At 42.8% G+C, this 15,650-nt stretch overlaps 1 protein-coding gene across 2 annotated transcripts in view; it reads left to right on the top strand.

Moving 5' to 3' along the window:
* The first annotated feature begins 87 nt into the window (after positions 1 to 87).
* gdap2 (ganglioside induced differentiation associated protein 2) overlaps positions 88 to 15,650 on the top strand; it is a 17,486-nt gene continuing 1,923 nt past the window's right edge. The window contains exons 1-12 of one of the 2 annotated variants that reach the window (XM_079276418.1): positions 88 to 216; positions 973 to 1,199; positions 3,223 to 3,362; positions 4,132 to 4,285; positions 4,995 to 5,083; positions 5,717 to 5,793; positions 6,052 to 6,211; positions 7,412 to 7,562; positions 8,274 to 8,350; positions 9,989 to 10,065; positions 10,421 to 10,560; positions 15,492 to 15,546. In XM_079276418.1, coding sequence (XP_079132544.1) covers positions 1,015 to 1,199; positions 3,223 to 3,362; positions 4,132 to 4,285; positions 4,995 to 5,083; positions 5,717 to 5,793; positions 6,052 to 6,211; positions 7,412 to 7,562; positions 8,274 to 8,350; positions 9,989 to 10,065; positions 10,421 to 10,560; positions 15,492 to 15,546 — 1,305 coding nt within the window. In that variant the 5' untranslated portion in view covers positions 88 to 216; positions 973 to 1,014. Of the gene's footprint in view, positions 267 to 972; positions 1,200 to 3,222; positions 3,363 to 4,131; positions 4,286 to 4,994; positions 5,084 to 5,716; positions 5,794 to 6,051; positions 6,212 to 7,411; positions 7,563 to 8,273; positions 8,351 to 9,988; positions 10,066 to 10,420; positions 10,561 to 15,491; positions 15,547 to 15,650 lie in introns of both variants that reach the window. The other variant, XM_079276417.1, reaches the window with a different exon arrangement.

Here is a 15,650-nt window from a genome sequence, read left to right as displayed (position 1 = left end):
ATTCTTAGCCGGATGTTGCTGCCGTTACTCCAGTTAGCGTAACCTCGCAGCAAGCAGCACCTAGCTTTCCTGGCTAAACGTGTAAACCTGACTAATTGGCACTTTTAAACTCACCTTCTGAGCGCTTTGTCGACTGCTTTGGTCGTTAGAATGAAGACGAAGAACGAGAATATCTCCTGAGTCAACACATTGTCGTGTCAAGATTTATTCATCATTGTAAGTTTATATTTTTCTCCACAGCTGCTACTAGAAATACAACTGGCGAGGTTAGTAACAGCTGATTTTGCAATAAAAAATGGGTCAAAATACCGTTTTAATTGGGATTTAAAGCAAATACTTTATTATTAGTGACCCTCGTGAATGTATCTATGAAGACCAGGCAGTTTAGTTGTTTGGGGAATTTTTTTATTTTTTGACAGCAGCTTCTTACTTTTGCTGTTAAGGAGCTCTGCTTCCACTAATGAAGCTGAAAGGCAACCAGAAAAATAAATGAAATAAAGTGTTACATGTCAGGAAAGCATCCTGGTTTAAAAATGTGTGTGTGTGTGTGTATATATATATATATATATATATATATATATATATATATATATATATATATATATATATATATATATATATATATATATTTGCCATTTATCGTGCAAATAAAATATATTTTAAAATATTTCTTTTATTTTAATAACATTTTTTAGTATTAATATAAAACATACATTTTCTGCAATGATTGTATATTTTTCGATTTTGATTTGTTAGTCAGACAAAACAATAAATCTGGAGATGTTTTATAGAAAAAATAGGACATTATACTTAATAAAATGAATAAATTATTGAATTAAGTGAAAGCAGTTGAAGCCCTGATTAGTTATCCAATCAGAATAGTTGTTGTGGAGCTGATGAAGTAATTGATCAGTGCATCTGTGTCCTGAGAGGAGCCTTCATCACAAGTGAACAACACTGATTTGTACGCAGCTGCTTGGCGGTCCAGCGGCATCCTTCAGACCCGGAGGCGGGATGGACCCTCTGGGCGCTCGCTCGCAGTTCGTGGACGTCCAGACTCTCCCCACGTGGCAGCAGCAGCTGGGCGAGAATGGTGGCGAGGAGACGCCGCGGGACCAGAGTGACGGCTTCCTCAGCCAGGAGGTCTTCTCCTCGCCCTTCCCCTTCAGACCAGACATCAACCGCAAGATCATCCTCTTGTGAGTCACACTTGTTTCCTCACGCTGTTGCTGTCGGGTGAAAATGTCCTCTTGTTTCAAACTTTAAAGTTACAGTGAGGAACTTCTAACTGGTCCTGAACCAGTCTCAGTGTAGTCCTGATCCTCTATCTGAACCAGTCTCAGTGTAGTCCTGATCCTCTCTATGAACCAGTCTCAGTGTAGTCCTGATCCTCTATCAGACCTCCATCAGTAGAGAGACCATCAGAGAGAAGATGGTCTGTTTCTATAGAGTTGTTCTTGATGCTCGTCATCGGAGCCACCGGGTCGGATTCTGGTGAAACCAGATGAACTCATGCAGGTTCACCAGAACCTCCTTCAGCTCAGACTCCAGCAGAGACCGGTCCACCGTGGACAGACCCAGATCCTCCAGCAGAGACCGGTTCACCGTGGACAGACCCAGATCCTCCAGCAGAGACCGGTCCACCGTGGACAGACCCAGATCCTCCAGCAGAGACCGGTCCACCGTGGACAGACCCAGACCCTGCTGCAGTACAATGACAGGTTTCTAAAGGGACTCTGGTGTGCAGCAGAGGTGCTCTTTGCACTCTTCAGTCACTGTTCACCCTGCAGCACTGAAGTCCAGATCCTGAAGCATTCAGCCCACATGAAACACTTACACTGGAGCTTGAAGTAGAATTCATCAGCTTTGATATGAATATGAATTAAATATGACACAGACTCTGCACGATAAATCCTAGAAAAGTCAGCAGCAGTGATGCAAACTCAGCTTTTTTTTGGGGAGGTTTTGTGTCTCTTCTTGTGCTCTCCTGGACCGGCTCAGAGTCCAGACCCCCCCTTCTCAAATCCTCTTTGAGCAGAGGACCACATGACCGTCGGGTCTCTCTGTGAGAGCCTTGTTCTCACAGTCCTGCTGCTCTAACGTGACCCGAGCTCCTCGAGCAGCGGCACCCTGTGAGCCTGTGACCGTGAGCGGTGATACCATTAATTCATTCATTTCTACAATGTCTGTGTCGTGCCAAACATTTAGCAGATCCAACATCAGATTAGGAGACACTATTTGTTCTCCTGGTGTTGCACAAACAAAGCGTGTGAGAAGCTGAACCTCGTGTTCCCTGCTGCAGTGGTTCTGTTGAGGATCTGACCTTTTCACCACCGAACGCTCTGTCGAGCTTGTGGCTGCCGTCAAATCCGTCAACAATTCCCAATTTTTTGACAATGGTGTGACGCACCCGGCTAACTGGTCCACAAGCAGCCTGCAGATGATGCAGGGTGAGGCTGGAATGTCTCTTGCTGACTCAGTCGCTGTGTGAAGCAGCGGCTCGTCGTCGTTCAGCTTCACGAGTATTGAGCCTGAACGTTCCGACTCCGTTCCTCAGGAGGAGTTTGTGTGCGGCAGCGTTGTGACTCATGTCTTATTGAGCTAACAGAGACGATGTAGAACAAACCCTCTTCCTTCTTGTGACTAACTGCTTTCAACACGTAGTTCCTCATTGTTCTTTCCAAACAAAGCCCAGAAGGCTGCGGAGTGAAGAAGTGAATTAATAAACAATAAGATGCTTTTACTTCGACTAAACGTGTGCAGACTAATAAACGTGTGTGCTGTCACGCAGCCCAGCGCTTTGAGACCAGATACAGCTTTAATGAGCCGGCGCTGCTGAAATGTGGGGATTTAGTGCAATAAATACTGGAGTAGGTTATGAAACATTCATAAAAATATAACTCATTAAGGGCTCTAACTTCTCTCACCACCGTCCAGAAACACAATCCAAACCGCTCCAAAGTAGATGCTGCTCGTCCCAATTCTACAAAAGAACACCATGGACGTTATATTGAGCTCACATTCTGTAAAAACATTTGTAACGTATGCGTCTTCATTGATTTATTCACATCAAATATGCTTCTGACAATGAAAACTAGAGACACAGTGAATAAAGTGATATTAGGTTCGGACTCTTCAGGAAAGAACGGTACGACCAAAACGTACCAAACGCGACGGTGAGAGAGAAGAGATGGGATTTAATGATGATTCTTTCTTTGACAGCTGCGGCGACGTCGCTCTGCTGAACTGCACCGCCGTCGTGAACACCAGCAACGAGTCGCTCAGCGACAAGAACCCCGTGTCCGACAGCGTCCACCGGCTGGCCGGACCCGAGCTGAGAGACGAGCTGCTCAAACTCAAAGGTACAGGACTGAGAGTGTGGAGGCGGAGGACATGTGACAAACGCAGGCACGTGACGCTCGGCTGAATGTGATCAATAAAGGGTCCGAACCGCCACCACGACCCTGATTCACAGTCTGATGTCTTTTAGAAAGAAATTCAATGTTCCAACGTGTTCTCATTGAGAGTGGACGTCCACAACATGTCTCACGATGACAAAAGAACTCTCAACACAAAGAGAAACGTCCTTTTTGTTCCCAAAGCTTTCGACCACATGTCATGGCCTTCCTCACTGATGGAGCGGCTCAGTTGTCATTTAAAGTAAAGTGTATTTTTCCGCTTGTTTCGATTGGCATCACGTGATCCAGATCATTGTCACAGACTGTTTCATACATCACTTTATATCTGAAGTACAGTCAGAGCAGTGAGATGTCTGATCCATCGTCTCAAACACCTCGTGTTGACTCTCGTCTGAAGTTAATAGTTTTTAAAGTCGGGAGCTTGAAGTTCATGGATCTGGTAGAATTTAAGACGCAAATAACGTGCGAAGCAAGAAATAATTCACTTCCTGTCAACATTAAAAAATGTCCTCGTTTTCCGAAGTGGAAGATTTAAATTTAAGAAAGATCTTTTTGTACCATTAGAAAGAGAATGTGTATTTACATGTTTGGGTGAATTCATGTAAAGTTTAGATGAAGAAATTAAGCAAATCAATTTAGGGAAATGTCAAAAAAAAATTGAGAACATTATTGTTTCTTAGTCTGATCTACTGATGTTCATGTTTGCGTGCAGGATGTCGGACCGGAGAGACGAAGCTCACCAAAGGCTTCAGCCTGGCAGCGAGGTTCATCGTGCACACGGTGGGACCCAAGTACAAAGCCAAGTACCGCACGGCGGCGGAGAGCTCGCTGCACAGCTGCTACAGGAACACCATGCAGCTGGCCGCGTAAGACTCGACCAGGCAGACCAGCTCATCCGGCAATGGAGAGAGTTTTGGTCTATTTTGCTTCAAATAATGACTTCTTTCAGACTAGTGGAAAGAAAACGTCTAAAATACACATTCAGGGGTTTGCTTTACTACTTTGTCTGTTTACGTCTGCAGATTTCTCCTGAATTCACCAAAAGTTACCGTTACATAATGCCTCATTTGCTAATTTAAGACATTTCAGAAAACTTGTAACTCCGTCTGTTCTATGCACAGAGCGTAGATTTAATTATTTTACAGGATCTGGTTCATGCAAACAGTTTATTTTGGTTGAATAAAGTAATTTTTTATGAATTGTCACAACTTTAAGTTTTGATTCGGATGCTTTTTCTTGAAGGAAGCGTTCGTCACACATGATGTGTTCAAGGACTGTTGGAAAGTTCAACGCCGACGATCATGTGTGTTTTTACAGCTTCTGGCTGTGATGCATTTTGCAGATTAAAAAAGAAACCAAGAAAACAGGTTTTTCAAAACCTCAGTGGCTTTTGATTGTAGTGGAAGCAAAACATACCTTTAGTACATTATATCTTTACATATGTAACATATGGAGTGACATATGGAGTGCTTTTATCATTTGCGATGCAGTGGTAGTTGTCTGGTGAAGTTCGTGTGTGTTTGTGTCTGTGAGGAAGCAGAGCTGTTACTGTGGTGATTGTTCTTGTTTCCTCAGAGAGCAGTCGATGGCGTCTGTTGGCTTCTGTGTGGTGAGCACGACCAAGAGAGGGTACCCACTGGAGGACGCTGCACACATCGCTTTCAGTAAGACACACACACACACACACACACAGCTCTTTATCAATGAGGTACAGACTCACACACAGTTTGCAAGTGGGTTAACCTCGGTGCCACAAAGACACACAGACGACTCCAAACTGAGGTTGAATATATTCTACAGGCACACACACACACATTCAATGACATTAATTCAAAGTAAATTACATGTTCACTTTACGCCCGCATGACGCTCTGATAAGATCATAATCTGATGATGGATACAAACAAACATATTACAGATGCAATGACCTTAAACTGGACCGTTACGTTGTTTAAGTTGAGTTATTTCTTCTTGTTATAATATTTATTTATAGTCTAGAAACAGACGGGAGAAGTGAAAATGAACTTGCAACCAACGGATGAATGCAGCAGTCGACCAGCAGCTCCTGTGTTCTGAGTTCAATGATGTTTTAGTCGATGGAGTCTGTGACGGAGACGACCGCACAGACTTCAGTAGCTCTTTCAAAAGAATCTTTACTGAAAACGAGCAGACATTTGTAACTTGTGATGGACATTTTATAAAAGCAGACGGTTGAATCTGTATTCCTTGAATTGTCGTCGGCGTGTCTTAGTGCGTAACGTGTGTGTGTGTGTGTGTGTGTGTGTGTGTGTTCATAGGAACGGTGCGCAGGTTCCTGGAGAATCATGGAAACAGCCTGGAGGCCGTGGTGTTCGCTGTGTCTGACACAGAGGAGGTGTGTGTGACCTAAGTCCATAAACACTGCATCCCACAGTAGTCACAGTATGGGCACCTGACAAGTGTTTTCAGAAAGGAATTTATATTTTATATATTTATGTAAACATGCCCCCTGTGGTTACCACTTATATTTACACTTTGTCATCTGAGTATATGCTGCCCTGTTGTCTAGTAAGACGATATATTTGGGTCTTAATATGAATATATATGGTGTGTGTGTGTGTGTGTGTGTGTGTGTGTGTGTGTGTGTTCTCAGCCGGTGTATAAGAAGCTGCTGCCTCTGTACTACCCTCGCTCTGAGGAAGAGGAGAAGGCCAGCCTTCCTCTCATCCCGGCCGACATCGGCAACTCTGAGGGGGAACCCGTCGTCCCAGAGAGACAGATCCGCATCGCCGAGAAACCAGGAACCGTGGAAGGTACTCGAACCATTTCAGAAATATATAAATACGATGTGAGGAAATGGTTTCCCGTCATTAGGAAAGCCACGGAATGTGCTTCACTTTCATGCCAGCCATCTTTTTTCAGAGTAGGCATCTTTTTTTCATCATCAATTGATGTGCCTTTGAGGCTGTAAGAGTCACACATGCATCATTTATTATTTTATGCCGCTCCATTTCTGTCCGGTTTCCAAACGGAGGAACCGGTTGTTGTTCTTTCCCAGTTTAATTTCACGACAGAAAGATGGCGGCAAAACATTTCGTTTCGTGCATTATGGTCCATTTAGAGTCACACAGACCATAAAGCAGGGGATGCTTTAGGGCGGGGCTACACGGTGATTGACAGGTCTCTATCAGAGACGTATACGGCGTCTCTATGTCACTCCTCAGTCCAGATATGCTCACTTCTGCAAAAAGTCAGGATGGAGACGGCCAAAACGCCGAACTCTAAGCTTCAAAATGTCATTCCACAAACATCACTACGACTACGTCCACTTCCTGTATACAGTCTGTGGAAAGAGCCAACACTCGCATGGCTGCATGTGCAGTATTTTACTCTGTTGCATTGAAAATAAGATGGACAAAGAAGAACCAAAAGGCTGAAATAAGCAGTTATGACTCCCGTCTGAGCCTTAAACCCTCAAACAAACCTCCTCAGAGGATCGTGAACGTTGCAGCAGCCCGTGTGTTCGTGGGTTTCGGCGTCGAGCCCGTTGCCTCCGTTGACCTCCGGTACAGAAGAATGTTTGCGCCGCTTCAAAGGTGGTAAGATGTGGCTTTGGCGTGTTGATCCAAAGCAAGCAGTCCTGCCTGTGAGTGAAACCCAACAACAACACGCTGATGTAAGCACACTGACAGAGACGCACGGCCGTTTGGATGCGTGGACATGCGTACAACCGTACAACCGCACATGTGGTTTGTTTTTTAGAAAAACAAACACACACACACACAAATAATGTCATGCTTGCAGATAATTTAGGATCAGTGAAATAAAATAAAGACAAGATGAGGTGACTCCGGGATAATTTACTGGTTCATCGTCTCATTTTTGTGTGTGTTTCAATGGATATGCTGCATCTAACTTCACCATAACTCTTGTGTACGACACCGTCACCAATCCATCAGAGCCAGTAAAGTCAGTTAAAGGTCCAGTTGTCATCTGTTTGTTTGTTTATGTAGATGATTCTGAAGAGGAGAGTCTGAAGTTGGATCTGGGTCAGGTGGGGAACCACGCTTTCGCCCGGATGGAGGGTGACGTGGACAAACAGCGGAAACAGATCCTGCAGGGCCAGATGTCGGAGGCGGCCATCTTGAAACAACACCAGAGGAAGTAAGAGTCCGAAAACCAATTTGTAAATGAACTGGAACGTACTGGAGGGAAAAACACGTTTAACATGATAACATATGTTGTGACCAGTTAATTGGTGGCCCATGAGCTAGCATTAGCAACATTAGCTTTGGCTAGTCCCGCCCCTGGCGTGGATTGGCTAATCGTTAGTCCCCTAGCTGCGCTCATTGGTCGATTACTTTTTAACAGGCGGCAACCTCTGTTCTGCCGAGTGAAGCCGATGCTTCATGTGTTAAACCTGCATTCTCTCTAGTGGCCACCAGGGGGCGACTCCTCTGGTTGTATAGAAGTCTATGAGAAAATGACTCTACTTCTCTCTTGATTTATTCCCTCAGTAAACATTGTAAACATGAGTTTATGTCTCAATCTCTAGTTTCAAGTCTTCTTCAATACAAATGAGACAACTTTTAAATGAATATATATAGAAAACAAATGACAAGGTTCAGAGAAGAGCTACTAAACTCAGAGAATATTAGCTACAGAAACACATTTCAGATGCAAGTCCAAACTGTATTATATTCTGCAAACATGAAACATAAGTTGAAGCCACGTGTGTGTGTGTGTGTGTGTGTGTGTGTGTGTGTGTGTGTGTGTGTGTGTGTGTGTGTGTGTGTGTGTGTGTGTGTGTGTGTGTGTGTGTGTGTGTGTGTGTGTGTGTGTGTGTGTGTGTGTGTGTGTGTTCCCCTCCTGCAGTTACGGTCGCTGGCTGTGTCGGGCGAGAGCAGAGGATCTGTCAGACATCGCTGCACTGAAAGCTTTATATCAAACCGGTACGTGTTGATGTGTGTGTGTGTGACACGCAGAGAACCACAGAAGTTACATACTGGAACCCTGTGTTTGGAGAGAATCTGCCTCCTGTGTTCTGTAAATGTGAGAGGGCAAAGAAACAAAAGAAGGGCATTTACGTGTGTGTGTGTGTGTGTGTGTGTGTGTGTGTGTGTGTGTGTGTGTGTGTGTGTGTGTGTGTGAGAGAGAGATTCTTCATCCGCTAAATTACTTTCCTCCACATCATTGAACACAGCACTGTTGTGGTGAAGCCATCCGCTTTCTTTGTTTCATGAAATGAAATGCAGCATCTCCGTCTCAGCTGTTGTGAGGTGCAGTGTGAGCTCATTACCAGCAGGGGGCGGTGTTGTGCAACAGTTTAGCTCCAGTGATTTGGTTTTGGGGGGGTTAAAGGTCAGTTTGCTCATGACCTCAGATGGGAAATTAAGGAAAGACTCCACAGTGGAAAGAAAACATCTAAAATACACATGCAGGTGTTTATTTCACTACTTTATCCGTTTACGTCTGTAGATTTCTACTAAATTCACCAAAGGTTACCATTACATAATGCTTCATTTGCATATTTAAACATAACATTTCAGAAAACTTGTAATACAATAAATACTGATCTTTCAAAGAGATTTCCAAAACTCCGTCTGTAAAAACTTTTGACTCTAATATGTCGACAACATGAATCACGAATGTTGAATCCAATGTTCAGATTAAATGTATGCAAATCAGCAAATCATGCTTAATAAGATAGTGCCTCGTTTACACATTTAAGAATGTTTCATTTTAATCTCTGATATTTAAATGAAATGAAAGACAATAAATGGCAGAAAACGAATGTAACTACTGTATGAACACAATCAGAAGAAGAGAATACAATGCTTTTCTTCTTCTTGTGATGAAGATGACTCGAGGCTTCAGCTTTTATTTACCTGCAGATCAATATGTCCTCTAGTGACGGATCTATTTCAGAAGATTAGTTTTCTATTGTGATATCTGGTGTTCAAAAGAGGCTGATTACTTAAACAATGTATGTTTGCAGAAATATTCAAGGTTAAGTTTCTCTTCAGATGAAAGAAATGCAGTTGAAATGAAACGTTTTCACCAAAACTAGAGTTTAAAACAGAAAGCATCTGAAGAGTTGGGCTTCAGTGTGAAGTGAAACCAGCAGAGTAAAGACGTGATTAACGACGTTTGTCTTTCATGGAAGGAAAGGATTGTGTTCTAATGAGGAAACGACAAATGCTGAATTAATAGAACAGTTATGTGGGAGGACTGGACACGGAGAACATGAATAGAAGAAGAATTTCACCACAGAATCAAGAACATCCTCAGAGGTGAGGCCGACCGGCTCTCTCTTCCATTAGAGCCGCTGAGCTCCGAGCTCAGCTGTTCACATCAAAGGCTTTCACAGGCCGTCGGATTCAAACACCTGTTACTCATGTGTTGTGGAATACACCAGAGTGATGACTGAGACATTTGCAAATTGATTAAAGCTGCAACTAACGGTTATTTAAAGAATACAATTGTTCAGTCTTTAATATACAGATTATTATAAAGATTATAATATTTTACGTAGGTGATTAACTGATCATCAAAAGCTGTAATTTAAGTATGTTAATGTGTGTCCCCAGGTGTGGACATGTGTGGCAGGACGGTGATGATTTTGGTTGGACGAAACATCCCAGTGACCCTCATTGACATCGAAAAGGTAACAAAACAGGATGCGTATTTCAAAATAAAAGACTTTTATTGATGTTACAGTCAATCTTTGTTTTATTTTTATATCAATCAGTTACACTGAGTGTTTGTAATATATTTAATTTGTGTGCACAAGTTTGTTTTCCACATTTTATTTTAGACACAAATATAGTACAGACAAATGTATAACATGTGTTCCTTAAAACTCCCCATCATCGACCAAAAACAGCCAAACTTGAACCAAAAGAATCTGCGACCCTCCTCCTCCTATCATACACTAGGTGCCCTGTGTGTTTCATTCATTACAGGTGAGGTAAAACTTATTCATAAAACAAACGCGAGAGTGACCAATTTTCCGTGTGCAGGCGCTGCTGTACTTCATCCACGTCATGGACCACATCACAGTGAAGGAATACGTGATGGTTTACTTCCACACGCTGACCGGCGAGCACAACCACCTGGACTCCGACTTCCTCAAGAACCTCTACGACATCGTGGACGCCAAGTCAGTCCGACCTTTCACGCTCCTCCTTAAAATGAGCTGCTGGTCTGAGTAACGTCCTCTGGGAGCGGTGCATAGATGGGACTTTTTCCCCTTTCTTACTGGGACACAGAATTAATTTAAGTATTCATGGTGGGAAAGAGGATTTGCAAGTGTCCGCCTGAATCCAAACCAGTCCAGTCAAATATACAGCAATTGCTGTTACTGTCCGGTTCTTCCGAGTTAAGTCGATGCGAAAGTCTCTTAAAGCTGCATTCTCTCTAGTGTCCACCAGGGGGCGACTCCTCTGGTTGTATAGAAGTCTATAGAAAATGACTCTACTTCTCTCTTGATTTATTCCCTCAGTAAACATTGTAAACATGAGTTTATGTCTCAATCTCTAGTTTCAAGTCTTCTTCAATACAGCATGATGTTCATTTAGTACATTATGGTCCATTTAGAGTCACACAGACCATAAAGCAGGGGATGCTTTAGGGCGGGGCTACACAGTGATTGACAGGTCTCTATCAGAGACGTATATGGCGTCCAGATATGGTCACTGAAGACTGGATGTTCTAGTCTGACAAGCAGAATATTAATGCCTTGTGTATGAAATGTCTGCAGTCATTGTCTCACTCCCTCCTCCTGCAGATTTCGTACTCGTAGAACCTAAGTTACGACGTAGTTATTACTTTCTGTTTTGACCTTGGCGACCGGCCCACCACATCAGAACATCACCAGACAAAAAGTCAGATAATCTAAACCTTACACCAAATGCATTTCATAGATTTTGTGACATTTTGTACTCGCATGTTTACGTTTTCCTATAATTGTCATTTTGGTTCAAAGCACCACATGTTGTGAAATGAGATTACTTTGAAGTCCAATATAAAGCAGCGTGAGCTTAGTTCCCATTGTTTTAGTCTCTCGCCTCTCAGTTGTGTCTCGTCCCTCTGAGAAAACTCTGCAGCTCTTATTGCTTTAACCTCCCTCCCACGCAAGGGCCCGGCTTTAATGTTCTGTGCTGTATGTTCTGGGTTTGCAGTCATTTGGCTAATTCCGCGCCGCTCTTTAACACCCAGAACTGCGTATCTATAAACATAAATCGTGAGGCGTTTTCTAAGAAATGGTGGGAAAACGTCCTCCAGATGGAACGACGGTCTGACGGCAGCTCACTGGCGTTGTTTGCCGGTTCTCTGTTTATTGTAATGGCAACACTAAGTTTGAAAATATCTGAATTTAAATGTAAAAGTGCAGAAATGAGAAACCTCTCACAGTCAAATCCGTAGCTGGATGTGATCAAATGCAACATCTTGTGTCGTTTGACGCTCGCTTGGCTCTCGGTCAGTCAGACGTCTGCAGCTGCGTCGGAGTTCACTTGCATTGTTGCTGCCACAGTGGGTCGTCGCCACGGTTACAGAGTTTAGACGCTTGGAAAAGCAAAACGAGCTGGAAAACACTTTTGGGGTTTTTTTCCTGTGTGTTTTGGAAATCTGGCGGCCATATTTGGAACAGGAAACCCAAACTTGGACGAGTGTTTTGAGGATGACGTATCGGCCTTAATCAGAAGGTTTTGAAAGCACTGAAATGGATTCGGTTGAAGAATGGGCCTTTCAGTGGCTCATCGCTCAGAAATAAAAACGCGTGAAGTTGAATTTATTTGATCATGAGGTGAAGCTGTTCCACCGTATGGGGCACTAAATAATTTCATCGTCATTAAAACAAACGATGTATTGGTTTTGAGTGAGGAACAAAACGTTTGTCTCATCCTGCAGAGTTTTCTTAATTAGCGTTTAAAGTCGTCAATAGTTCCTCTCAAATAGGAATTTGATGTTTTTTGCCGGATCCAGTGACTGCAAACGGTAGACGTAGAATAAAGTGATGACATTTTTTAAAGCTTTGAATTTGTTGCTTTTCTTGAAGGGTGCGTTTGTCACGGACGGTGTGTTTAAAGTCGGTCGGAAAGTTGTAAATCGAATGATCGTGCATGTTCCTACAGCTTCTGACTTTGACAAAAGGTTTATTGTTTTGTCGTTCGGAGGGTTTAAATTAAATCTGAATCACACACAGACAAACGTATCTTACTCTCGATAAATGCCGGATGGAGCCAGTGTCTTACATTTGAAGACAAACTTTCAACATTCGGATGATAATCTGTCTGACAGATGCCTGGATCTAAATCAGGGATTTCTGATAAGAAACTTCAAAGATTGTTTTTATTCAAGATTTTTAATTCATTTTTTTTCTGTGTCATCGTCACGTCAAGTACTGTACACAAACAGTCAGATGTATCGGTACCAGACATCCTGCTGTGAGGTTCACCGTTGACGAGCTTTCTTTATTTCATTCAACTAAATAGGAGCCACATCCTCCAAATAAAAACCAGAAGTGTTCACAGTTCCACATGGAGATGAGAGTGGAAACCACAGCTCTGTGATAATAATGTTCGTCAGCACAGTGTGACTCCAGGCTACTTATAGTGTTCGTCCAGGAACTAGGTTGTCCAAAGACCAAAGATATATCTGGCTGAATTCCAGAATAAATGTGTTTTTAACATGATGCTATAGAGATTTTCTTGTTTGGTGCATTCATGGAAACACATTTCAGTGTTTTTTTTTATGGTGATCCACTTGATCATCACATCTCTAACCACACAGTAATTTAACAAACGATCTTTAATAAAGCATCTGAACTCGGTGTATTGTTTAGCACCCTTCAACATAAAGGCACAAAAACCAAAAATAGGACAAACTGTCATCGTTCCAGAGATAAAGTGAATTAAACCGTTGTAGTTTATTTTTCTAGTAACTCCAATCAAATACGTTTCCTTTGTAAAGTAAGCTTCTTTACTTGGTGTTCCACCTTTATGCCCCAAAGGATGTTTCATTTTTAAGCCTAAAATACAACATGTCATTCCTAAACAGGGCCATGAATTTGTCGTCTGTCGACATGTTCATCGTTCTCTAACTGTACGATGACGCAGCAGTTATTCAACTTGTATCCACTTCATTGATTTCAAAGAACAGATCACGAATATATAGTTTAGTTTAACAAGAAAAGGCTTCATCATTTCCTGAAACAACTGAGAGTTTTATTTTAGCAAATGTCACTCAAACTGGAGGAAATTGTGCATCTACAGGGAAACTACCAAATCATTTCGTATTTTTCTAGCTGACTTGCAGAGAAACTCCAGAGCTCAATAGGTTAAATGTTTCCAGTTGCTAGTAACTACAACCAAACAAGCTTCCTGTGTCAGTGGGAAACTCCATGCAGTCATTTCAACCCCGCGTCTCTCTCGTTCATTCCTCTCTGAGTCGGCTCATTCAGTTGGTGTCGCCACAGCTTTCTTAACCTTTTTCTGTCTGGAAAATTCAGTCAGTTAAACGCTGAAGACTCTACAATGTAGGAGCGTATTCCTCACGTGTGCCCCCGTTAAATGTGTCACCCAGCGGCTGTAAAAGTCATCTGCTGGTTATTTTTAGTCACGGTGGAGAATTAAGAGAGCGCGCCAAACAAAATGCAAGAATATGAATGAAGACACCTTCATTCAACTTCCCCTTTCATCGGAAGAGGGAAACCCCATTTAAACATGACGTGGTTATCCACCACCGCACCGTCGCCGAGTCATCTCGGAGAGTTGCAGCTCGGGGGTTTAATGCTGATCGCCATTGAATGTCAAGGTTATTAAACCTCTTCCGCTCCTTGTGGTCGATCCACAACTGTACTGCCTCTCAGACTGTAGCAGGCTCAGGTTTAGAGCCAGAGGGAAGGTGATGCAGTCATGCTAGCTTGTCGGGTCGAGGGTTCCACGGCTTCCATTCACATGATGGGTATGAAGTACTCTGTTGGTATCGGGGCGACTTTAAGGATACTGGTAATGGTACAAGCATCGTCATTTTTTCACACAATACCCAGCACAGTTTCCTGTAGGAAATGGCTGATTTGAAAAAGCTGTAGTCTGGAAACGCTCTATCCGTCCTCTGATGTGAACCACAGACTGTATATAAGAAGTGGACGTCCACGATTTCGGCGTTGCCATCTTGGATTACGTCCGTCGCCATTTGTGTGCAACAGATACATGGAAGTTACCATATTTGGAATGTGGAAGAGTGACGTAGACATATACGTCTCTGGTAGAGACCTGTCAATCACAGTAGCCCCGCCCTAAAGCATCCCCTGCTTTATGGTCTGTGTGACTCTAAATGGACCATAATGTACTAAATGAACATCATGCTGTATTGAAGAAGACTTGAAACTGGAGATTGAGACATAAACTCATGTTTACAATGTTTACTGAGGGAATAAACCAAGTTAGCCAATCCAGTTAGCCGTTAGCGGTGCTGCTAACGTTACTCGCTCTCCTCCTGTTGGTTAGCCGTTAGCGGTGCTGCTAATGTTACTAGAGCTCCTCCTGTTGGTTTAAACACTGATTGGTTGTTTACGATGAAACATTATCAGAGACTAGAAACACAAGTTCTACTGAATAATTGAGGAGAACCATCGTCAGTAAAACTTTATTTACACTGTGATGGTTAACGTTAAAGTGTGGAATTAATCCACGGTTCACATGTGTGCCGAACCGCGAGGGGGATCGTTACGGACCAACAACTGTCTGTTACGCTGCTAATGACAACCCATTCAACTGAATGTCGTGAGACAGCAGTGATTAAACTTCACGGGCCTTTAAAAACAGACCACTCATAGATGGTTCAATTTTATAAGAAGGGGGGGGATTATTCGTTTTTAGCAAATGTTACAGGAGGAGTTTGCATTTGTCTGGGACAATATCTCCAGCTGTTGAGAAGGAAGAACTACACACTTTGATCAGACGACCCTCAAACATCCAGGGCCTGCTAGAGCTTCTCTTGATCTTTGTCATCGTCCTCGTTAGTCTTCTGAGTCGTTCCTTGCTGTGAAGTATTCACCCTGAAGGTTCCTGTTTTATGTTGTTGCAGGTTTAAGAAGAATTTAAAGGCCTTCTACTTCGTGCATCCAACATTCCGCTCTAAGGTAAGAGGCTTGTTTGTGTTATTGATCTTTTGTCGTGTCAACAGAGCTTACTCCGTATTCAGGCCTAGATGATTAATATCAATGTGTTTACCTTGCCAAATGTA

The sequence above is a fragment of the Melanostigma gelatinosum genome (assembly GCF_949748355.1).
Source record: "Melanostigma gelatinosum genome assembly, chromosome: 10".
Classification (NCBI taxonomy): Eukaryota; Metazoa; Chordata; class Actinopteri; order Perciformes; family Zoarcidae; genus Melanostigma; species Melanostigma gelatinosum.
Note: the sequence above shows the minus strand (reverse complement) of the source record. Positions and strands in the feature narration are given on the sequence as shown.